Genomic DNA, 25,213 nt, shown 5'->3' with positions numbered 1-25,213 from the left:
CCAAGTGTCCCAGACTGGGTGTCTTAATAGAAATTTATTTTCTCACAGTTCTGGAGGCTAGAAATCCAAGATCAAGTTATTGATTGGCAAATTTGGTTTCTTCTGAGGCCTTTCTCCCTGGCTTTCAGAGCGCCACCTTCTCACCGGGTGCTCGTGTGGTCTTTCCTCTGTGTGCATACATCCCTGGTGTCTCTGCATCCAGATTTCCTCTTGTCAGATTGGATTAGAACCCACCCACAGTCTTGTTTTAACTTAATCACCTCTGTAAAGCCCCTAACTCCAAATACAGTCACATTCCTAACTGGGGGGCTAGGGCATATGGATTAACATATGGGTTTTCAACATATGGATTTGGGGGGATGGGACACAATTCAGCCCATAACAGGAACCAAGCCACTTCTGCTCATCATTGTGTCCCCATCACCCAGGACAGTATTGGCATGTTGTAGGACTTGATACATGCCTGTTAAATGAACGACTGGGAGTCTTGTTCCCACCTAGTTCAGGCTATGGACAGAACAGCTTCCTGTTCTGGCCGGGGGTGTGTGTGCTACCTCCATGGGTTGCTGGGGGAGAAGTTTTGCTGATGACTGCACACCCATCCAAGTTGCCCTCTTTAGAAGGTGAGTCACCCAACTTCTGGGAGTGTGAATCTACACAGTTCCCGGAAAGCAATTTAGCAATAGGTACTAGGACCTAAAAAAAGGCATGTCCTGCAACTTTATCATTCCAAGGTTGAGAATCCAACCTAAGGAACTAGCAGAAGGGGCCCAAGATGGGCTTATATCCCAGTTTTTATATAAAAAAGTATGTCTCACTATTATAGTGATGTTTAACAATGGGAAAAAGCTTGGTAAGTCTAGTACATTCATATGATACAAAATGATGTAGTTATTGAAAAATTGTCTATGAAAAATTTATAATGATGCAAGAAAATATTACATAAAAACGCAGGACACAGAACTGCATATACATTGATCTCAGAAATGTGATAAATAGTGTAATTTACACACACACACACACACAGAGGAAAAAGCCTGGATTGGTAAATATCCAAATGTTAATACTATTTTTTTCAGACTGAGATTTCTTTCCTTTATGCTTTTGTGTTAAAAGTAACAGGTGCTGCTTTTACAGCAGAAAAAAAGGGGGACAGAGTTTTTAAGGCAGCCAGACGAGGCCCGTCAATGAGATTCCTTAGCTCCGGGCTTCTCGGGAAAGCGCGGTCCGTGCGCCCGCCCCCCACCTGGTCCTCAGAGCAGCCGGCTGACTCCTGACTCCGACCGAGAGTGCTCGAATCGTCGCGGCCGGAGGAGGCGACCGGCTTGGCGAGGCGCGCCGCCGGGGGCGGGTGGAAGGTCGGGGGAGGGACTGAGCCTTTCTCCTGTCGGAGCGAGATCTGGACTGCGCTGGGCGTCCGGAGCCCTGGGCCAGCCCCCCGCCATCGCGGCCGCCGCCCGGTCGGCTGTTCCCCGGCCAGGTGCAAAACGCCTTGTCATTGGAAGAGTCTGCGTCCGGAGCATTGAATTACAGCTCAGCCGAGCCCGGGTAGGGCGGCGGGGGTGGAAGATGAGCAGAAGCCCCTGTGTCCGGAGCGCCTGCTGACACGCGGAGTAAACGCGGCTGGGGCGGGGACCGAGTGTAGCCCACTGGAGCAGCCCGGGGCTGGCCTGTTTCTCTTCAACAGCAGAAGATCTGAGCCAGGAGCCAGCGATCCCAACAGGCTTCCCTCGTCCAGCCTTCTCCAGTGAGGAGACCCGCTCCTCCCCGACCTTCCCCAGCTCTCTCCGCGCGCCCTGGACGCACGGGGCCCTAACTCGTGCCAGTCATGCTGAGGGTCTTCATCCTCTATGCCGAGAACGTCCACACCCCGGACACCGACATCAGCGATGCCTACTGCTCTGCGGTGTTTGCAGGTAGGAGGGGCCGGCATCTCCGCAGGGCGGGGAGGGTGTGGGTCGGAGAGGGGACTCCTGGACCTCCACCCGGAGAGCTCCGGGATGGGAGAGAAGAGACTCCACGCACCGGGCCAGACTGACTTTGGGTGTCGCAGAGACCCACATGCTCGGGAAGGGACGACCCAGAGGGAAACAGGCAACGAGAGAGGTGGCTGAACTGCACTTCTCTGGGGCCTGGAAGCTGAGTCCAGGTTGGAGCTATGGGCGGGTAGGACGGGGCCAGCATCTCTCCTCTCACTCTTCTGGATCTCTTAAGAGAGGTCTTTCCGCGCTGTACTGCAGGGATCCCGGGGGGCTGGGTCTCAGGCCTATTTATAGCCCAGCTCTCTTCCCTGGCCTGGGCCTGGAGGCTCTCCTAGGCCCCAGCTCTCTATCACACGCTGGGTTGGCAGGCCCCGGCCACGGGGGGCAGAGGCACCGGGATCCTACTCCTGCTTTGGGCACAGGATGGGAGAAATCGAGCAGCCCGCACAGCTGACACCAGCACAAACCTCTAGGAACTTTCCCCCTCTCCCCTCCCCTCCCACCAGAGGAACTTGTAGGGGGGTGGTATCTGGGAAGTGCTATCTTCATCAGCCTTGAACAAAGGAGCCTGCTCCCCTATCTGATTGGGACCTCCCACAGTACAGTTTTCCTATGGTCATGAGTGGACTTTTCCTCCAGGAGGTGAGGGCCAGCACCCGTCTATTTACCTGGAACCCCCTCAGGGCCAAGTCAGAGCTGTGGTCTACCCAGCTGGGTCTTTGGGCTTGGAGCCATACTGGGGGAGAAGGACCAGAGAATGAGAGTCCACCCCCCACCAGCCCGGTGGGTTTGCTCTTTGTCTCCATGACTTGTCACTTTCCTTCTCTTCAAAGACCTGGCTTCATGCCAGGCCCCCAGAAATCGTAGCAACGACTGGTCCCTGGCCATTCAGCAGAGCTGTGTTTTCGAGCTCTTGGATCTTCCTGTTCCCAGCCGCCCGTGTGCACATGTACTCCCAGACACATATCCACCCAGGAGTGCATGGGACATCCCCGGTGTTCCAAGGGGTAGAGGTTCAGAGAACCAAGGCGTATGTCCACAATAGCACACACAGATGTGTCCTACCAGGGACATAGGCACACACACTCCCGGATGTGAAATTCGGGGTTTCTCAGGGGCCTGTGGCCTGGGAAACAGCCTGAGCCAAGAGGAGGGACAGAGGGGGGAGTGGGAGGTGACACGCCAGCTGGGCTCTCCTGCTAACATTCTGCTTTGACCTGTTCTCTACCAGTTTCCCATAGTTGCCTTCGGAAATGAACTTTATCCAGGTGTTTCCAGGGGGAAGACAAAGGCACGAATGGGGGGCCTCCATACTTCCACTGCATCCTCAGCATTGGGCAGGCCAGGCCAGCAGCCTCACGGAGGGCCGTGGGCTCCTCGTCTCAACTCCGGGGAGCACCATTCCCACTGTGAATATCTCCCTGGCTGAGGGGAAGGAGGGTCGTGTCACCTGGGAGGGAGGGGAAAACCCTGTGCTTTGAATATTTGCCTCTTGCCCCAGCACCCCTTCCACAGCGAAGTGCCCTAGCCCAAGGGCTGAGTGGGCTTTGTGAATGGCACCCTCTGGACCTGTCCAGTGCATAAAAGAACCTCAAGGAGGGCGGGGCACTGTGTAACCCTGCCTGTGTTCTCAGGGCTCTTGTCTCCTCTGGTGCCCATTCAGTCTGAACCAGATTTTCCTTCCCTGATCACAAGCCCCCCCCCCCCCCCCCCCCGCAATACCCACATATTTGCTTCATGCTCTGAAGTCCCTCTACCCAGGCCAGGCTCTGAACCCTAGCAGGAGAAAAGAAAGAATGAATAATGTATGGGGAAGCACTTTCTAACCCCTGAAGTGCTTTGCCCACAGGAGTGTGGCTGGTGTGGGGCAGTCTTCCCCATCCCCCATCCTTCGTCCTCCCTCCGAGTCCCTGACAGCCCCTGCCCCCATCTCCCTGATGTCAGTCTGCACTCTTGCCCTTTGCCTGCTGCCTGGCTTCTCTGGGTGGGCTCCTGCTTCCCCAGGGAGAAAGGAAGTAGGTTGTCTGTGCTGCCCGTGAGTGCTCCCCAGAGGGGGCTGGCTGGAGCCCCCACTCCCAGTCAGTCGTGGCTGTCACTGCCAGGCAGTCACGGGGAATGCAGTCCCTCCCTTCCCCAGCTCTGGACACATTCCACCTCCTGCACTGGCCAAGCTCTTAACCCATGTCCAAATTTGGCCTCCCCACAGCATTCAGCCTCCTTCTCTCAGCCAGGGCCAGATTGGTGAATGATTACACAGGAGGCTCCGGTCTCGGGGACACACTACTCAGAGCAAAACAGCCTCCTGGGAAGTATTCCCTCACCAGGGAGCCTGGCTCTGGCCTTCCCAGGCCCTTTAGGTTTGGGGTTGTGATCAGGTTGTGATCCTTTGGCTGCCTGATTATAATATCCCATAATGACACCCCCTCTGTGCATGCACGAATTCATTCCATGCTCACAGCAGCTTTGTGAGGCCAAAGGGCAGGGATAGTATTCTCCTTTAGAGATGAGCAAGTAGGCCCAGAGAAGTGCAGGAGCCTGGCCAAGGTCACACAAGGGTCAAAGTACCTCCCATCCTCACCCCACCCCTCTCTTCACTGCCCTCTGTTGTTCTCAGCACCCATGGCTCATGAAGAAGAAAGTGCTTTGGAAAGCATACCATGTGCTGCCCACAGCCAGGGCAACCTGGGCCTGAGCCAGCACTGGGTGGGGGGGCGGTGTTTGGGGTATCCAGCATGGGACTGAGTCAAAGTGGGGGGGAGCACAAGGCTGCAGGGAACGCACTATAATGACAAATGACCAAAACGTGGAGGATTCTGATTTTAAAAATGTGTATTCATCCCAAGGAGAGAGAATGGGCATTCATTAAGCACAAACAATGTACCATTTTCTGATGCTGTTTCTTTAAAACCCCACAACAACCCTTTGAAAGAGACATATTTAACTGATACCCAGCTTACTAGGTGCTAGGCACAGTTCTACATAGAACTCATTTCCCATGAGCTATATCAGGTTCCAGCTAGAATTTGTACCAGGCACTTGGATGTAGACATTTAACTCTCCTTGTAACCATATCTAATAGCAACTATTATCACCCCCACTTTATAGACGAGAAAACTGTGGCACAAAGAGGTTAAGTTATACACTTGTGAGTCATGGAGTTGTGACTTACATGTGATCTGGCTCCGGAGCCCCATCTTTAACCACTTCACGATCTCCTTTGGGTCTTAGCTTTGATTTTCAAGAGACAAGCAGTAAAATGGAGGGGCAGGATTTGAACCCAGGTCTGCTCACACCCTGGAGCCCAGTCTCTTTGAATACTGCTTGGCACCCAATTATATATAACTGTTATTATATATGATTATGCATATATTTATTCTAATTATTATTATAGTTGATATGTATTGTACAGGTACTAAGAAATCACTTCACACACCCAAGTAGACTATCACTACCTTTTTTACCTGGTCATTCCAATCATCAGTTGTTTGTCCAGCTACAGTCCTTCCAGACTGGGCACAATGGGCTCAGTGGCGAGTGGCCATCCCCTCTGCCTCAAGGGACCCTGGTCTTGTCTCCTCTGGCTGACCCTCCTGGAGCAGCCCCTTCGGAGCTGAAAGGTCAAGTCACATGCTTCAGGGCACACAGCTAGCAAAGGGGGGACTGGGATGGAAGCCCAGGACCGCCTGATTCTTCGCACTACAGGATGGTTCATCCCAGGCAGTCCCATCATCATGGCCGTAGCCAGAGTCACTACTCCCTGTGCTTTCTACGCCCTTGGTGGACACGCACGTGCCCCTTTGATCCCAGCTTTGGATTGGGATACCCATGGAACACAGAGTCTTCAATGAAGGTGAGGGGAAGGGGCACAATGATGCCTTGGACCAGTCATACTCTTGGAAGTTTTTGGGCTTTGGCACATGTGCCCCTAAGGGAGTCCTGTAAACTCACAGGCAGAGTGTTCCTCTCAGTGTTGACGTCATTGAGCAGAGAGGCAAGGTTTGCTTGCTTCCTGGTCACCCCCTGTCAGGCCTTGGTAAAAACAGAGCCCTGAGCTGGAGGAGGCCAGCTGGCCCAACTCCAGCAGCCAGAAGAGGCCGTGTAAGAAGCGCCTCTTCTCCCACGGGGGCAGGGAGATAGGATCCCTGATAGGTGACAGAAGAGGGCAGGGGTCAAACACTCCCATGCCAGTGGAAGCCAGAGGGAAAAGCACGTGCATGTCAGTGAGCAGTGGTGAGTAGGGTGAGCTGAGAGTGCATGCCCCGGTCACAGGGGCCAGATAATCAGTGTCAGGCAGAGATTTGGGGCCCGTGTGCCAGGTACTTGGATTTTTCAAGAGCAGTTATCCATCCAGATTCGCATGAGAAATCTCCTAACATTGAATTAAGGTATGATTTTGTTATAAAACGTTGTGTTGCTCAAAGATACTAAGTGTAGGCCGGATGCCTCCCCAGGGGACGCCAGTGACAGCATCTGAAGCAGTGTTTTATTCCGTCTTGGAGAACTTAGTCCTGGGCTCTTGGGACAACAGACAGCCAGTCTCCTCTCACCTGGGATTCTCAGTAAGCACCTATCCCTGACTACACCGATGGGTGATGGGGCAAATCGGGGAGCGCTCCCCCTTACCTCTATCAGCCCTGAAATGTTGTTGCAGTTAACACATCTTAAGTAAAGATGCTGTGAACACGAGAGTCTCTCTCACTCACCTAACGGTTGATGTGTGGGGAGTCCTGGCCGGTACGGTTCTGACCCACAAGGCTGTCCGGGACCCTGGATCCTTCTGTTTTATTGCTCTGCTATCCCCAGGGGTCCCCTTGACAGCAGGGTTGGTGATGGCTCACCAGCTAACCCTAACCCTAACCCTAACCCTAACCCTAACTTGGTCTCATGACCGTATCTAGCTGTGAGGGAGGCTGGGAAATGCAGCCTTTCTGTTTGGCTGGCCATGTGTCCAGGTAAAACTATGCAAAATTTCCGTGGGAGAAGGGGAGAACACAGAAGGAGGGGGACAAGTTGAGGTCCCAGCACACTGTCCATGAGAACTGCTTTCCTGATACAAGTCCCCTTGGGAGGAAGCCCCCTTTAGGCCTTGGCTGCACTAGGGCGTCTCCAAGGAACAATCAGCCATCTCATCAGGGAGAAGCGAACGGCAGCCAGGCTGGGAGGCTGGAGGTTGGGGATGGCAAAGAGGCCTCAGGAAGTGTCCCGGGCTCAGGCCACCAGCTGCTAATTTTCTGGTTTACAGAGCAGACGTGTGGAGCCCCTGTTCCTTGGACACAAGCCAAATGTTTGTACAAGTCCCTTGGAATATTCCTCCGGAAATATTAGATACGCTCCCTACAGAATTCCTGTGCTGCCCCTGACGGCTCAGAGGTGGTGGCAGGGCTGGGGGGCCTGGGGGGAGGGGGCACAGCCTGGAATCACTGTGACAGCAAAAAAAATATCCCAAACCATCATATCGAAAATTCCCCCAGGGGGCAGTACTGCCCTCCTGGAGAACCATCGGCTTAGCCTCATCATGGGACCGAAGGGCCACCAGGGAGCCAAGTCCGTGGTCCGCTACACCGACCCCAGGCTGGTGCTTAATGTGCGCAGGGAGCAGCTGGCCGACTGAAACAGCCTTGGTCTCTCCCCTCATTGACTCCACCATCTAGCTAGACCTCAAACACGTGATTACAGCTAGTGATTCCTTACAAGCGCTGTGAGTGCGAAGAAGGAGAAGTGCGGCTGTCCGATTGTTTGCCAGATGGACCCAGTCTAGGCCCAATCTAGACCAGGATGTCAGAGACACCTTCCCCAGGGAAGCGATCTGTAAGCTGAGGCCCAAGGATGAATGGGGGTGGCCCTGGAAAGAGAGGGGAAGGCATTTGTGTGCAGAGGGGACAGCAGAGCTCCCAAGTTGGAAGAGAGCTCAGCATGTTCCCCAAACTGAGAAGCCACTGACGCGGGGACTCCGAGCGAGGGGTGGAGTGGCCTTTCCCAGAGGGTGGAGGTAAGGGGTCTGGGCTCTATCCCAAGAACAAGGGAGGCCTTTGAGCCTAATCATATTTGGTTTAGGATCGATAATGGAGCAGCGGTGACCAGCTAGAAGGCCCCTGCAGTGGCCCAGGCAGGAGAGGGCAGTAGAGGAAATGCCTCAGGGGAGGCATCTGGATGCTCTGGGTGCACTGATGCTACCAAAGTCAGGGCTGTCAGCTGCAAGATTGAGGCTGCTAGTAAGTGAAGTCTTGCCTCAAGGAGACTTTAATAATAAACAGCCTTAAAGTGATCTTCATTCCCAATACTTGCCCCCTTGGGAAGGAACTCCCATCGAGCACTAGGCCCCGTCATGATCCAGAGACGTGATCCAGAGACATGGGGGCTCTGAGCATATACAGCATACAGCTCCACTGTCACCCGGGACCCATTTTTCTCTCTGGTCTGCTGTCATTGGCATCTGCTCCATCCTAGAGCTCATAGCAATTGGATCCACATGCTTCCTTATTCTCAAGAATCAGGAGGGGGAGCTGGGCTTGTCCATTCACAGAGGATAAGCCTGTCCCTCCTGGAGAAGACTCAGGACATTAGCAATAGCTATTGCGAGGAGATGGGCTCCGATAGAGCAGGATCTACTTGGAGCAGGTAGGAAGGAGGTCCGAATGTTGGAGAGGAAGCAAGTGTCCACCTCATTATGAGGATAGGTGGGGTCACCCAGAGAGAGTGGGAGAATCAGGAGCACGAGGTCCCCAGCCAGCGAGAAAAGGTACAGCCTTTAAGTCTGGGGAGAAGACAGCCTCAGACTTGTCATTGAAGGAGTGAGAAGGGTAGGGTCTAGTGCCCACATGGCCAGCTGGTCTTAGGAGTACAGATGCTTCATTCATAAAAATGGGAGAGAAGGCAAAGGATTTGGGGCGCAGATGCTGATGGGGGTTAGGAGGCTGGGAACCTGGGGCAGTTCTCTACTCATTAAATAGGAAGCAAACAGAGTAAGGATGGCAATAGCGTGTTGTAGGTTTGGGGAGAGAAACGTATGAAACGGTGGTTTCTAAAGAGACTGTGGAAAGATTGCTTGCTGGGCAGCAGGAAGGGTCCACCTGAGTCACGGGTCATGAAGATCAAGTGTCGGGGACAGGTTAGCTGTGTGATTCTCCAACACCTCTAGTAATTAGGGTGGAGTAGGCAGAGTAGGATTTCACCAGGTCATGGTTTAGCCACATGAAAATGCTGGATCCTCTAATTAAGGGAGGGGACAGCGAGTTGAAAGGTTACAAAGCAGAATGATGACTAATCGTTGAATTTAGGCTAAGGACTAGTGCGGAGGTGGAGGAGGGACAGGGCCCTCCCTGCCCCGTGCTAGGTGCCCGCAATGTAGGGGTATAGAGAGGAGGAGCCCCGGCTCCTGTGGTCCAGAAGTCCATCAGCTGGAAAGGAGCCTGACAGACCAAGGAAAACGTGCTCCAGGCTGTCTCCACTCAAGGCTCACGCTAATCGCAATTCCTCCCCCTGTGGGTGTGCGGGGCCTGGAGGGTGCTGTCGGGGCTGTGACAGGGGACCGAGTGCGCCAGGGAACGCAGTATCCTTTGGACAGAGACCTCCGCGGTCTCTGTCGACAACGAACGACAACGACCCCAGACTGCTTGGGGAAGTTTGAGAGGCGGGTTCGCGAGGGCTCGGCCCGGGAGTGTTTCCAGAACTGCCGCCTGAGCACCGAGGGCAGGTACTGGGGCTCCGGGTGCAGCGTGTCGCCCCGCCGCTCCGCACGCTCCTCCAGCGCTCGCTCCAACTAGTCGTTTGCCGCAGACACTCGCGTTCCTGCGGCCGGATGTCCCCTCCTCCCGCCTTCGCTCATTCCTCCTTCGCCCCAGTGTCGCAGCGCCCCGGGAGTGCGGGACCCGGCTGGGCGCAGCGGGGGTCAGAGCCGCGGCCACCCGCTAGGTCCGCACCGGTGCGCTCGGGGCTCGGGCGAGCGGGGCGGCGGGCGCCGAGTCGCCGCGGCCTGGCCCAGCGGTGCGCCCCGCGTCAGCGGCGCTTCCGTTCCCGGCCCGGGGCGGGAGCCGCCGAGGGGGACCGGCGCCCCCACCCGCGCGCTCTGACCCCGGCCCCGCCCTGCCCACCAGCCGCAGGGCGGGGCGGCGCGGGGGCCGGCGGGGGGGGAGGGTCCGCCCAGCGGGTGTCCGGTGTCCTCCCCGCGGCCGCGGCCAGGCGCGGGGACTTCTCCGCGGAAGCGCAGCGAACGCGACAGCTCCCCTCCGGCACGGGCGCCGCGGGGCCGGGCGCTCGCTCGCTGGCTCCTGGGCCCTCTGCTCCCGCTGCCGCTCGCGTCCTGCCCGCGCGCCCCTGCGCGCCCGGCGCGGCCGAACCATGCTGTGCTGCCTGCTGGTGAGGGCCAGCAACCTGCCCAGTGTGAAGAAGGACCGGCGCAGTGACCCGGTCGCCAGCCTGACTTTCCGAGGTGAGAGCCCCGTGGCCGCGGCGCCCGCGCCACCCGACTCTTGGCGCGCACGGCCGGGTCTGCGGCCACCGCTGCGGCACTAACCCTAGCCCCGCGGCACAGGGACAGAAATCTCAGCCCTGCTGGGAGCACGAGGAGGATGAGACCGAGCATGATGAATACCACAGTGCTCTGAAATTTTGGAAAACGGAAAGGGCCATAGTTTGTCAACAGTTACTACTTTTCTAAGACCTATACCGAGAGGTAATAAAGTTCGAGCCCTTACCGGGCAGTGGGGATAGGAGTGGGAAAAGAAAGATGGGTGCACAACAGAGGGAAGAATCAGGATCACTTAGAAACTGGGCGTGTAGATGGTGTGTTTTTGAAACTGTGTCTTGATTTCATTCATTCACTCATTCATTCGCCCATCTTTATTGAACACTGGCCATATTGAGCCCACCATGTCTCGAAGAGCCTATGCACCTACATGAGGTGCTTAGACAAGAGAGGGTCTCTCTCTCTCTCTCTGGAGCAACAAAGGACTCCAAACTCCCCTTCTCACCGTACACCTCTAACCCACCCTCTTTGAGGCAGACATTCCCATGGGGGGAGGTGTCTCAGGAGGGGCAAAGGGAAGAGGAAGGATATGTTAAAATTAAGAGAAGGAACAATGGCTGTGAGTCAGGAGCCCAGTGCTGCAAAGAAAGATATATAAGGAGAGGAGAAGGGTTTTCTCTCTTACCAGGAGGCATATCCTGTGGTTTTGTGGAATTAAAAAATACGTGCATCACAAAAGATGGTCAAAACTAGAGGGAAAAGTGGCTGGTGTTTTCATGAGATTTGAAAACAGTGAGGGCACCAGGGGGCTCTTTAGCTCTGACCCATGATCTCCATCTGGTCCCCAAGCTCCCCAGGATAATAATGATCATAGATATTAGACATAATTTGGCAAAATGAGAACTACTTGCTTTTATTCTTTGTAATGGGACAATTTACATTTTATCTCTCTTTTGAAAAGTGTGAGTCAAAACATTTTAGAAAACATTGCTATTTTCATTAACTGGTGACAGTCCTGGGTGCCTCTATTATGAAATGCCACTTCATGACAAGGTCGCTAACTTGTCTGCCTAAGCCATTCATTCCCTTATAGAAACTGTGGGTCCACCCTTGGCGGGAAAAGAAGTTCTGTAAGGATCTTGAGACCAGGGGCTTACAGCAGCCTAGGTCTCTTGGATGCTTTGGGATCAGTTCACAGCTCTCTTGCCCTGGTTCTGGAACAGTCTTGCGGTAGCTCCCAATCTCTCCATTCTGCAGATTAAGGAAATGGAAACCTGGGCAAGTTATATGTGTCCAGGTCAGTGGTCATGGCAGGGAGTGCTTGGAATGGGCAATGCCCTTGAGTCTGGAAGGTGGCCAAATCTCTTGAGGCCCCTCTTAGCTGTTGCCTTGGCCCGGGTACCCCATGTAGCTGCTGTCCGCCCAGTGTCTGCATTCCCCACCCTTTATTATTTATTGGTAATTGATAAGCTCCTAGCAAAACTGAAACATAATAGAATGTAACATCTCCAACCATTCAAAGTCTGTTGTTTTTCAAGTCTGGGCTGCAATGCCACCTTCTCCGAGAAGGCACTCAGGATTCCCCTGGCATTCCTTAGTCTCTTCTCTATGTACAGCACGTCGCTCAGCCTGCTGGAGCACTCATCACAGCCAGCCTGTGCTCAGCGCTCAGATCCCCGCTCAGGGCGCCTGACTCCTCGGGAGCAGCATGAGCTCTGTGCTCTGCAGTGTTTGCGTTCTTTCTGGCCCAGGCTCTGGCCATCTTTCAGAGGTACCTGGAAGCCTCATGCAGTCTGGGGTGATAGTCCTCATATGTTCCTGTGCCTGAGCATCCTCTGGAGAGTGTGCTTGCAAGACAGATTCCTGGCTTCTGATCCAGCAGGTCCAAGTGACCTGAGACTCAGCACTTAACATCTACTCCATGCAGAACATTTTGGAACCACACCTTGAGAGAAATTGACGTGAGAGTTGGTGAAATGTGAAATTAATGCCATTCCTTCCTCCACTCCCACCCTAGAGGCTGTTCATGCTGCAGTCTGGGGCTGAGCTGATGGTTAGGGAGAGAGGCCATTAGAATCAGACCCAGAACTTACAGATCATTTCAGCTGGGGTCCTCAGCCCTGGCTGCACATCATAATCATGGGGAGAGCTTTAAAAAAGACCATGGCCAACCTCCTTATTCCCTCCTCTCTTGAATCGCTGGAGGGGTTTCTAAAAATTCTCCATCATTTCAGATGTGCAGTCAGGGGCGAGAAGTCTTGAGCCCCATCCCCTCCTGGCACGGAGGGGCTGTGGCCTGCTTGCAGAGAAACCAGCCTGCGCTGTGTGCTTGGCTCCCACCTGCAGCCCGAAATGCATGTGCCCGGCCGGCCTCACTTTCCCTGCAGTTGGTCCCAGGGCATTCCAGGCGCGGATGTAATTTCAGGACCCACCTCCCGAAATAGACTATGAGCTCTGGGAGGCTGGACTCTGAGGGCACTTTCTGGATTCCCTCTCTCAAGTGTTCGGGGTGGGGGCTATTAATGAATACTTATCATTCCTCTGCTCTTGTATTAATTAAATAACTAGTTAACTAGAACTCCTATGAGTACCTGGGCTGTGGCAGATAGTTTTTTTTGTTTTTGTTTTTTTAAGATTATTTATTTATTTATTCATGAGAGAGAGAGAGAGAGAGGCAGAGGGAGAAGCAGGCTCCCAAGGAGCAGGGAGCCCGGTGCAGGACTCGATCCCAGGACCCTGGGATCATGACCTGAGCTGAAGGCAGACGCTTAACCATCTGAGCCACCCAGGTGCCCTGTGGCAGATAGTTTTGACTGATTATCTATGTGAACGAGCAGCTTCATTTCCTATAGCATTTAACCATCTGTACCTCTCTTCTGCCCTGCCCGTTTTCCACCAGCTAATGTGATTATTTATGTCCCTCCATTCATGCATTTAGTTCACTGAACAAATATTTATTGAGCACCTACTATGTGCTGAATGCTGTTTGAGGTGCTGGGGATACATCCAAGAGTAAAACCAGATCCTCCTTCCCTTGGAGCTCAGACATCTCATTTCCTTGAGGGTGTGATCTCCTGTGAGCTGACTTGGTGAATTTCTACCCTGCTCACCAGTGAGCAGGGTAGAAATTCTCTACCCTTCTACCAGGCTCTACCCTTCTACCAGGCTCACCAGTGAGAAAATGGACTCATTACTGCTCCTTCCCTTCCCTCAACCTGTTGGGGTCTTCCCCCCACCCCCAGCTGGCCCCTCCCCCTTAGCCCTCCTCCCCTCCCTTCTGTCTCCCGGGGGATCTCTAGGCTCCAGGCAGGAGCCTGAGGGATCTTACAGAACCCTCGGAAGGTGGAAACACTCCTGAGGGGCAGATGTGACTCACCTGTAGAGGGAAGGTGGGCTGCAGGGCACTGTACCCTCTGAATCTGGCTTTTTAAACATTGAAAGTGACTTTAAAGCATTGAAAATAACATTCTACTTTCTTTTTGTGAACATAATATGTACTCCATGTGAAAAAGGGTCTATTACAGAAAGGTATGACACAAAGAGTAAAGAATGGCCCCAAATCCTGGTACTTCGAATTAACTTAGTGGTTTGATATATTTCCTCCAAGATTCTTTTTTTCTCTTTTTCCCTCTTTTTCAAAAAAACAATTTTAGTTGTGAAATTTAACACCCAAGTAAAGTACACCCTATATAAATGTATGCTTTACTGCACTGACTCTCAGACATTTTGGGGTGTTGCCACTGGGTGGGGTGGGGTGGGGGTCTGTTATGGGCATCTAGTGGGTAGGGGCCAGAGATGCTGCTAAACATCAACAGCGAACAGGACTGCCCCGCAACACCCACAACAAAGAATTATCCAGCCTCAAATGTTCACAGTGCCAGGGTTGAGACACCAGCTCTAATGAGTAAATGAAGAGGGGGCTGTCCATGTATGTTACCCAGGACAAGGAATGGAACCTGACCAGTCTCACCCCTCCACCAGAAGTCCCGGACTCCTTGCCTTCCTCCGTAGAGATAATCCCATCCCAGATACCTTTTTTCAAATGTTTGAATATTTACATTTTCACTCAACAATAAACCAGGGGCATCTTTCTATATTGGTGAATATTCTTTTACACACCTTTTAAAATGACTGCATAGTATTTTAATATATGGCTGCACCCAAATTCAGTGGACCAATCCCCTACTAATGTATATTTAGATTATATCAATTTTTTTATATTTATGGCCAGTGCTCAGGTGATACTCTCACCGTAGGAAATATCCTGGTGATGAAGTCTTTGTCTGCATATTTAACGATTTTCTTTGGGTAAATACTGAAAGAGGCATTGCCGTGTCACAGGTTAAAGATGTGTGTAAGGATTTGCTGCATTTCCCGAATTGCTTTCCTGAATATCTGTACCAGCTTTACCCTCTCATTTGCGGAGTATGAAGGTTTATTTTCCTATAATGCTGCTAACATAAAACATGATCATACTTTAACAGTCTTCTTTAACCATATCTTAGGTTCAGGTAGTATTTATGATATTTCAAATGTGATATTTGTGATATTTCAAATTACCTACTTGCATTTATTTCTTACTGAATTCCTTTTTAATTTGCCCAGTTTTTTTGGGGGGGGGTTGTCTTTTTATTAATTAGTTGTAAAGTGCTCTTTATATATTAAGGATGTTAACATTTGGTCATAGATATTTCAAATCTCTTCCCCAGTTCTAATTGGCCTTTTGAGTTTAAAGACTACCCCTCTCGGGGCGCCTGGGTGGCTCAGTCGTTAAGTGTCTGCCTTCGGCTCAGGTCATGATCCCAGCGTCCTGGGATCGAGCCCCACATCAGGTTCCTGGCTCAGCAGGGAGCCCGCTTCTCCCTCTCCCACTCCCCTGCTTGTGTTCCCTCTCTCGCTGTCTCTCTGTCTGTCAAATAAATAAATAAAATCTTATTTAAAAAATAAAATAAAAAGACTGCCCCCTCAGAGTACATTCCATCACATCTGGTCTATCCATCCGCCACCACCCCTTCCTGGCTAGCTGTTTCCTGGAAAGGGCGGTTTCAGTTAGGATTTAGAAAGATGGATATTAGGGTGAGGGTGAGAAGAACAGGAGGGTGAGGTTCTTGAAGTGAGAAGAGCAGGACTGCCGGGGGTGGCCGGGGGAGAATACAGCTGCCCAGCTCTTGAGGTGTGCAGGCTTGAGTCGGTGCAGATGGTGGGCAAGTAGGAGTCTCCTGCTCCTTTTTGTTGGAGGGTGTGTGTGCCGAGAATTACAGCAGACCTCCCTTTAGCAGAAACCATGGCCACTTTTCTCCTTTCTGTGGCCATTGCCTTTTGGTTTTGTGCTGATACTTCGAATTTTTATCATGTTCTTTGTCCGATGGCTATTCTAATGAAGTGTCATCAGAATGCCCCAAACAGAGCAATCCCTCAGCACATATTTGTGGAGTAATCAAGGCTGCCTGCAGGATCTTTTTTTTTTTTTTTTAAGATTTTATTTATTTATTTGACAAAGAGAGACACAGCAAGAGAGGGAACAAGCAGGGGGAGTGGGAGAGGAGAAGCCGACTCCCCGCCGAGCAGGGAGCCCGATGCGGGGCTCGATCCCAGGACCCTGGGACCATGACCTGAGCCCTGAGCCGAAGGCAGACGCTTAACGACTGAGGCACCCAGGTGTCCCAGGCCTGCAGGATCTTAAGGTGCCACACACTTCTTACAGTAGGTCTTATCTCCTGACTCGTGGGCAGAAACAGCCTCTCTCTCTCTGGGAGTCCGGAACACCCCATCTCCTCTCCTTCTCTCTGCTCCGTCTCGAAGTGAATGGCACCACCAACCACGCCTGCATTCCTGTCAGCACCTGAGACGTGTTCTGCTCTCTCCTCCCTTCCCTCTTCCCCACCCAGGCGCTGGCCAGCATGCCCCAGACCCGCAGCCTGTGTCCTCACCATCTCACACCTGGACTTTGAACAAAAATGTGGTAAAATACACATAACACAAAATTTGCCATCTTAGTCATCTTTAAGTGTACACTTCGGTGGTATTGAGTACATTCATAGTATCGCGTAACCATCACCGCCATCCGTCCCCAGAACTCTTTCATCGTCCCCAGCTGAAATCTCTACCCGTTAAATAACTCCCCATGTCTCTGGTAACTGGCCACTTTCACTTAGTGTAATGTCCTCGAGGCTCATTCATGATGTAGCCTTGTCAGAATTCCCTTCCCTTTTAAGGCTGAATCATATTCCGTTGTATGTGTATCCCACATATTGCTTGCCCATTTATCTGTCAGTGGACATTTGAGCTGCCTACACATTTTAACTACTATGAGTCATGCTGCTATGCACATGGGTGTACAAATATCTCTCTGAGACCCTCCTGAACTTTTATGAGAGCTTGTGACTGTCACTGTCTTTACTCCTACCACCCTTCAGCTGGGGTGCTGGGACTCTTGGGCTTCTCTTTCTCTCTGTGTAGCCTCGGGACCTTCCCCCTTCACAAAGCCTCTAGTGTGATCCGTCCTGTAGAGTAGCTGGACTTCTTACGTGGCCACTCAGGGCTCCCAAAGGCATGAGAGCAGAAACTGCAGGTCCTACTTTGAGCCACAGGGCCAGCTCAAATCAGTGTGGAGGGGCCCCATACCAGGACGTGAATGCTAGGACGCTGGTCCATGGGGCCATCTTTGAAGGCTACCGTACCAGGCCATCTTCCCTGCATCTTCAGCTCCAGGAAGCAGTTACTACTTCTTTCTCCATTTGGCCATGACAACAGTATGGCTGTGGTTTACTGCAACCCCTTTAATTAATCCTGTTCCCAACACAGTGCCAAGCACGTGACAGGTATCAGTAAATATCTGTACACCTTTGTTTCCATCATTCCCCTACATGGGAGTCAATGTTCCCCGTGTATTAGGGACAGCAACTGACTCTTAGCGTTGAGATGTTTCACTTTTTTGTGATTAAATTTTTTTCTTATTCTGGTAAAATATATATAACGTAACATTTACCATTTAAACCATTTTTAGAGGTACAGTTCAGTGACATTAACACATTCACATTGTTGTGCAACCATCACCACCATCCATCCCCAAACTGAAACTCCTTGCCCATTAAACAGTACCTGCCCGTTCCTCCTCCCCTCAGCACCTGGAAACCTCGATTCTACTTTCTGTCTCTATGAATTTGACTATTCTAGGTACCTCATGTAAGTGGTATCATATAATATTGTCCCTTTGTGTCTGCCTTATTTCGTTTAGCATAATGTTTACAAGGTTCTTTTATGTTGTAGCACGTGTCAGAATCTCCTTCCTTCTTAAGACTGAGTCATGTCTCATTGTTTGTATATCCCACATTTTGTTTATCCATTCATCTGTTGATGGACATGTGGGCCTTGGTGTCTGTGAGGTGTGTTGGGAAATGAATCAGCATCCCTCAGCTTTTCTTTGAACCCTCCTTGGATAGGCATAAAAAGGGCCCACGTTACAGACTGAGTGCACCCCTCAGTGAAAACCCCTGCTTTACAGTTTGTCTTCTCTATGATCCCACCAGCCCCAAAGATTCCACTGTCATCAGGTGTCATGAAAACAAGCATTCTGTCTGCTTCCTGTGACCTTATAATTGTGTTGTGGGGACGTGAGGCTCCTGGGGGGTTGCCAGGTGGCTCTCCAGAGCTGAGGGTGCTCCCTTCCATACTGTAAGCGCTGTGGGTGTCCACGGCCCTGGGGCTAACCAGCATCCTGGGCCACTGAAAAGAGCCTCTCCCCATAAGAAGGGGCTGGAGGTATGCGTGAGGCCTGGGGCCCAGACAGCACCCTGGAGAGACAGCACTCTGGCCATTGACAGGTGAGCTCCACCAGGTGATGAGCAGAAGGGTAGGGATGGGGCTCCTCACGTGAGGCTATGGCTCTGTCTGATGCTGGGGTGTCGGCAGATGTGGGGCTCCCCTCAGGGGACACTGATTAGCCAGGTGGCCCCAGGTGCTGGATGGGGCAGGATGGGCCGTCTTCTTACCTTTGCTCTGCTCCTGTCTCTGAGGCCCCTCCTCAGCCTCCTTCCCACAGCCGTGGTCTTTATCAGAGTTGGCCTGGTGGGGGACCAGGACCAGGATGGTGTGCTCCATCATTCTTGTCACATCCCTTGGCTCTCGACACTCAAGGGCCAAGATGGTGATTTCTTTGTTCTTCAGTTCTTCTCTGACAACCTTCATTTAAGGCATGATTGTCAAACTTTTTGGATTGTTATCCACCACAAGAAGTATATTCTATATCAAGACATAGTGCACATATGAATATGTATATGAAAATATAACCTAAAGTTTCAACTAATAGTAATTTTGCAGTGAAAGATGTACTCTGATACTTTCTTCTTTATTCTGTCTTTAAAAAGACATATTGGTCATCTCACTCAGTTGATGTCATGGCCTACTAATGGGTCCCAATGAGCAGTTTGAAAAACACCACCATCCAGCAATGAGAGACTCTGGTCTGGGGTAGAGTCAGGGTAGGTCAGTCTGGGGAAACAAGTGAAGAATTTCTATGGGGGAGAGAAGAGTCCTTGCATGGTAGGTTCATTCTTCCTCCCTGAGTCATTCAGTCTGGAGGAACACCCTGGGGGCTACAGCATGATTCTCATGGAGGCCTGCTGGCCCCCAATTCTTCAGAGCAATCTGGGGAGAGGACGTGGTCCACTGTCCCCAACCCCAGCATGACCTGTGGGCTCTCCTGTATCTTCACCTATTGAGTCTGTTAAATTATACACATCAAGCCACATCTCTCAAGGCCAAAATTAATGATCAAGGACAGGACAGGTCTAAACCCATGGTAAGGAAGGAACAGTTTTCTTAACTGTTCCCTAATTAGCAGCATGCCTTCCCTTTCCTTGGCGTCTGTAGGTCATGTGATGTGCCAGGTTAATGTTTCCCTTCTTTCCTGCACCTCTTTGGGGCTGTAGTGCCCCTCAGTGACCCCTCCCTTAATGTCACTCAGAGGGTCTCAGAGTCGGTTCTTCTGACCAGACTTAGTGAAATCTCACTGAAGGCCTTTGTTCGCCTCATTTTTCGGAAAGGCAGAAAGTGGGAAATGCTTGAAAGACACTTTGCACAGGGCTTGGCACACACTGTTCAATTCATACCCTCCAGGAGCACCAGGAATGCTTCCCAGGGGTCAACTCAAGAGCAGCTGCAGATGGGATTTTCCATGTTACTCTTGTAGGTCATGGGGAGTTGATAGGGGAGGGGGAAGTCGACACTTAGACTGAATCTTCTATCTCCTCAAAACCCTATGACATAAGAATTTTCTCATTATCCATTTACCACCAAGGGAGCTAAGGCCTAGAGAGATAATAAGCCGTAGGTCACACAGCAGGGGCCATTATTTGAACGACTCCAACACTGTGTCTGTCTCCACTGCTGGAGACACACCATCATGGCCCACAGGAATGGTTCAGCCAGGGCAGGCCTTGACCAACTTTGAGAAGATGACTTTTGCCCCTCCCAGAACACCTCCTTCTTGTTGTGACTCCTCTCATCCCCTCTGTCCACCGACACACTCCCCTACTGTTAATGCAGTGTGATGGCATTCCTTGAGAAGAGTGGTTCTATCCCCTGGTGACGAAGTGAACTTGTAGCCAACTTGGGAAAGGAAAGACCCATTCATTGAGCCTTCCATTACTGGGCACCTTGCTATATACTAGGGTTACTGATATGAGTAAGGCATGGTGTCTGCCCTCTGAAGACCATAGTCCAGTTGTGGAGAAAGACACAGAAGCACATAGTTATCTTGGGTTCCGATATGTGGTCAACCACCTCTGTCTGGGAGAGTCAGGGGAGGCTTATCAGAGTGGAGACAATTGAGCCGGGTATTGAAGAATCAGTAGGAGTTCACTAGATGCATCTGAGTGGTGCAGGGGGGGAGGGGAAGTGAAATGAACTCACATTTAATGAGTCAGACTATCTTGTTTAATTTTCACAAAACCCCATGGAGAGGTATCGTTAGGACCTTATAGATGAGGAACCAGAGGCTGAGATGTGCAATGAATTTCTCGAGAGTTTTTTCAAGTGTGTTACAGGGACTCCTGGGGGGAATCCCCAAGACTCTTTGAGCAGGTCAGCAAGGTTATAACGATTTTCAGAATAACCTCAAGATGCTATGTGCCTTTTCATTGTGTCAACATTTGCACTGATGGTACAACAGTGATGGAAGGTAAAACTGCTGATATCTTAATACTAGTGAAGGCCTTGGTGCCAAGTTGTACTTGGCATCGTATTCCTCACACTCATGTATTTGCAGTTTAAAAAAACCAGCCAGTTTAGTTGAGGAATGTCCTTGATAAAGCAGTACAATGATTAATTTTATTAATCTTTTTTCAAAAAAAGATTTTATTTATTTATTTGAGAGAGAGAGAGCACACACAAGCAGGGGGCAGGAGCCGAGGAAGAAGCAGGCTCCCCACTGAGCAGGGAGCCTGATGCAGGACTCAGTCCAAGGACCCTGGGATCATGACCTGAGCCGAAGGCAGATACCTAACTCACTGAGCCACCCAGACACTCTAATTTTATTAATCTTGATCCTCAAGTACATATGTTTGTGATATTTTGAGTGTTGGGACAGAAGTTTGCATAGAGCACGTCTGCTCCACACTGAAAAATGCTGATGGTTGCAAGAAGAAGCACATGTATGGCTGCTTGAGTTGCAAGCTGAACCAGCCAATTTTTTTTTTCATGGAATATTATTTTTACTTGAAAGAATGACTGACAAACTGAGCCTGTTCAAACTTGGGCATTTGACTGACATTTTCTTGGAAATGAAAGAACGCTCAGCGTTCCACCTCAAGCAGACATTTATTATTTGTTGCCAATTATAAAATTTGAGCTTTCAAACCAGAATTGGAATTGTAGAAAGTTGTATCTTTCAGCTTTTCCGTATTTAATGAGTTTGCTGATGAGATTGATGGTAATATTAATGAATGTGATTTTTTCGCATTATGCAGTCAAATGTGTCAACCTTTGGAAGGTCTACATAACTCAATTAGTAAAAACTTTCCCAGTAACAAGAATTATGCATGGGTAAGATATTCATTCAAAGTGCAAGACAGAGCCATGGACTTGAATGTAACAGAGTACAAAATGTTCATCCACCTGCTTTCAGGAAATACTACTTGTTGAGTTTTTTGGTGTAGTATCAAAGAAGGATATCCACAGTTACCTGCAAATTTATTAGAATATGCCTCTCTTTCCAGGTATATATCTCATTGGATTTTTCTTCCTAGAAGTCACCCAGAACAAGACATCTCAATAGACTGAATGTAGAAGTAGATGTGATAATCCAGCTAGGCATGAAAGAGACTTGCAAAATATAAACAGTGGCACTTTTCTTTTTCCTTCGTTTTGGAAGTTATAGTTACTTTTCAGAAAAATATGTCACTTATGTTAACACGGATGGGGTTTATCACTGTTAATTTCAGATTAATTACTAAATAAATATTTTTAACTTTAAAAAAATTTTACTTATTTTAAGTAAGCTCCACACCCAATGTGGGGCTTAAACTCATGACCCTGAGATCAAGAGTCCCAGGCTCTACCCACTGAGCCAGCCAGATGCCCCTAAATAAATAATTTTAAATGCCTCAGTTGTTATTTCCAATCTGGTAAAGGTCATTAGATACAAGCCATCTAAATAAAGGCTCTTTGGGCTCCTTCGTAAATTTGAAGAGTTATGTCCTGTGAACAAAAAGTTTGAGAACCTCTGCCCTGAGGCTTCATGCAAAATAAGTGTTTTGTGGTGATCTGTGTCATTCTAAAGCCCACATTCTTTTCCTACACCAGCGATTTGCAGCCGGCCATGAGAGGGGGTTGGGAGTTCACCCTGCCCCACTTGGGGGAAGTTTTATCCAAATCTCCGAAAGGATTCCCACCCCCCGCCCCCCGCCCCTGGGGGCTGGGCAACCAGTTTCAACATAATTGCTTTGGCGTCTACCAAGCCCTGATCTGCCTCTCTCCCTCAGATGTCTCTTTCTCCACAGTTTTCCTTTGCTTTCTCTTTCTCTCCTGTTTTTCTCCTCCAAATCTTCCCCCAAGTCCTGCTTGCATCCTCAACCCCACTCTGCTTTTCTTTTCTTCCTGCTCTGAAACTGGCCAGAGGGGGGCTGAGCCCACAGGAGGTCCCTGGCAGTGCTCAGCTTTGGAGGAGGACTTGGGGGTCCTGGGAGATGTTTCCAGGGGCTTGCGGGGCTTTCATGGTCCAGACTCTGTAAAAGTTGAGCGGTCCAGGTGAGACCAGAGGCTTCTCACTAGAGAGTTTTGCACAGGTGGGGTGGAACCGGGTGATCTTTAGGATCCAAGCCAAATGTAAGTTCCGTGTCTGACTGACCACTTTTAATCATCCACTGGACCCTGAATCATTTCTGTTCTGATGCTTAGCGGAAGGGTGGGACATGGTTAGGGTTTTCTGTGCCTCGCATCCACTCCTCCATTGCCCAAGGCACCAGAAGAGGTGCTCTGGTTGGCTGTCGTCTGGGGCACGGGGCGTCCCGCCTCAGCCATGACTCTGTCAGTTCTTGTTGTCTACCCCAAACCATTCTGCCTTCCATTGGCCCAGCCATTGCGAGCTTGGGACAGCCTGCTTCAGACAGACCCCTTCAAGGCAAGCGTGTGTGTGTGTGGGGGGGCTGTTCTTTAATTGAGGTAAAATTCACATACCCTATAATTCATCATTTCAACCATTTAAAAGCACACAATTTTAATGGTTTTTAGTATACTCACCAGGATGTGCAATCATCATCATTCTAATTCCAGAACACTTCATCATCTCAAAAATAAGCCTCCATGAAGCATCGCTCCCCATTCCCATCTTCCCCCCAGCCGCTGGAAACTACCAATCTATTTCCTGTCTCTGGATTTGCCTCTTCTGGCTGTGTCAGAGAAATGGAATCATACGAAAGGTGCAGGTAGATGTTTTTAAAAAGAAAAACATTTTCCAAGAAGATCTTTCATTCTTAGAGTCAGAAAATTTACAGTTAAATAACTTTATTTAGAAAGTCCTAACTTCCTAACAACCGAATTTGTTATTGTTATGTTGTATAATAACATATTATCATAACAGTAACAAAGTCATTAAGAAGAGACAGGCTGGGGATTTTCCTTTAAAAACATGCTTGTGGCGGGGCTGCTCTTTCTCAGTCGCAGAGCTGAGAGAGGGAAGTCGCATGACTGGCATCGGCCCCTCCTTGCCGCCCGGTGGGAGTCTCAGGAATCCCTTGGTTTGGCGAGGTGTCCTCTGGCCGGCAAGGGGCTTTGGCGAGGCTCTCAGCTCTCAGAAGCCGACCCTCAGTCGGTGGGAGGTGCAGGGTGGCAAACGTCTCTCCACTCTCCCTTTGTGTCTCTCGCAGGAGTGAAGAAGAGAACCAAAGTCATCAAGAACAGCGTGAACCCCGTGTGGAATGAGGTAGGCAGGCTTTCCTTTCTCCCTCCTTTTCGCTCTGCTGCCACTGTCTCTGCAGTGACAAGTCAGGGGCTGGTGCAGGAGGTGGCTTTCTCAGTGGCGTGGTCAAGGAGGCGGAGGGGCTGCTGGTCCAGGGTGTCAGCTGAGTCCGCCTGGTGCTAGGAGCCTGGAAGCCGGGTTGGTGGCCTGGCCTGCCCGGTAAATGGAAGCATCTCTTCTGATGTGGGTGTGGCTCGGGGAGGAGTGAGATGTCTATTGTTCTCTTCTTCTCAGCTCTCCTCAGCCAGGTAGAACTACCAGCCAGGTCGTTTAGGGGCTCTCTGGCCTGCCCGGACTCCCTTACACAGGCTGTTCTGCCTGCCCAAAGCCCACCTCCTCCGCTCAGTCCTCCCTGATTAACCAGATCCTCAGCCGGCTCCCCGCATACGGCCCCCTGGTGGTCCGTGGAAGCTCAGGATGCCTTGTGCGGATACGGTTGGGATGCACAGGGTTACCTTTGCTCTGAGGAGAGTGCCGGGGCCTCTGGGTAGGCATACCTAGTGTGGCACTGATTCACGCTGCCCACCATGGGCCTGGCTTCTGCATGAGCACATTGATCTCAGTCCCTGAGGACCCTGTGGGATCACCATGCATTTTGCCCAGCTGTGCTCCTGGCCTGGCTTCCCAGTGATTGGTGGAATTGAGTTGGGGGGAGGGGGCCATGGGAGCCTGACCTCCTTCTTTCTTCTGCTGCCTTTGGCTTTTGCTGTCTCTTCTGAGGCTCTGGAACCCTGCTAGTCATGTATTCATTCATTCATTCATTCATTCACTCACTCACTTGTTCATCCATCCACCCACCAGCATTGTTCGTGGATAGCTGTTCAGTGCCCTGGGGTAGACCAAGGTGACCCAGACACAGTTTCTTCTCCTAGGGGGCCACCAGTTAAGATGTGTTTTCTCTTTTTCTTCCAGGGCTTTGAGTGGGACCTCAAGGGCATCCCCTTGGACCAGAGCTCCGAGCTCCATGTGGTGGTCAAAGACCATGAGACAATGGGGAGGAACAGGTGAGGTGGACAAGGGGGACTCTGAGGCCTGAAGGTACAGGGAGGGTCGTGGTGGACATAGACTCTAGCATCTGGGCCCTGGAGAGCTGGTGTTTCAACTCAGCGTTTATCGGAGACGTGCCTCTCGTGGGCCTGGCCTAGTGGTAGATGTTGGGGATCAGCTTCAAGAACTCAGCCACGGGTAAATCTGACAGCTGTCTAGGCTGCAGGGAAGGGAGATGGGCTCGAATCAGGTATACACGCATTTGCGTGGACAGACTGTGCCCCGGGGAGCAGGGAGGAAAAGGCTCCAGCCCAGGGGAGCCTG

At 51.0% G+C, this 25,213-nt stretch overlaps 1 protein-coding gene across 15 annotated transcripts in view; it reads left to right on the top strand.

The window, feature by feature from the left end:
- Positions 1 to 1,711: 1,711 nt before the first annotated feature.
- The window catches only part of DYSF (dysferlin), a 202,959-nt gene continuing 179,457 nt past the window's right edge, over positions 1,712 to 25,213 (top strand). For 8 of the 15 annotated variants that reach the window (XM_032410734.1, XM_032410730.1, XM_032410732.1 and 5 more), the window contains exons 1-3: positions 1,712 to 1,916; positions 23,811 to 23,866; positions 24,815 to 24,906. In XM_032410734.1, the coding sequence (XP_032266625.1) occupies positions 1,829 to 1,916; positions 23,811 to 23,866; positions 24,815 to 24,906 (236 nt within the window). In that variant the 5' untranslated portion in view covers positions 1,712 to 1,828. Of the gene's footprint in view, positions 1,917 to 10,238; positions 10,411 to 23,810; positions 23,867 to 24,814; positions 24,907 to 25,213 lie in introns of those variants that run through there. The other 7 variants (XM_032410733.1, XM_032410729.1, XM_032410731.1 and 4 more) reach the window with 1 other exon arrangement.

The sequence above is a fragment of the Phoca vitulina genome, unplaced genomic scaffold, assembly GCF_004348235.1.
Source record: "Phoca vitulina isolate PV1807 unplaced genomic scaffold, GSC_HSeal_1.0 scaffold12, whole genome shotgun sequence".
Lineage (NCBI taxonomy): Eukaryota > Metazoa > Chordata > Mammalia > Carnivora > Phocidae > Phoca > Phoca vitulina.
This window is presented reverse-complemented; position numbering and strand designations above follow the sequence as displayed.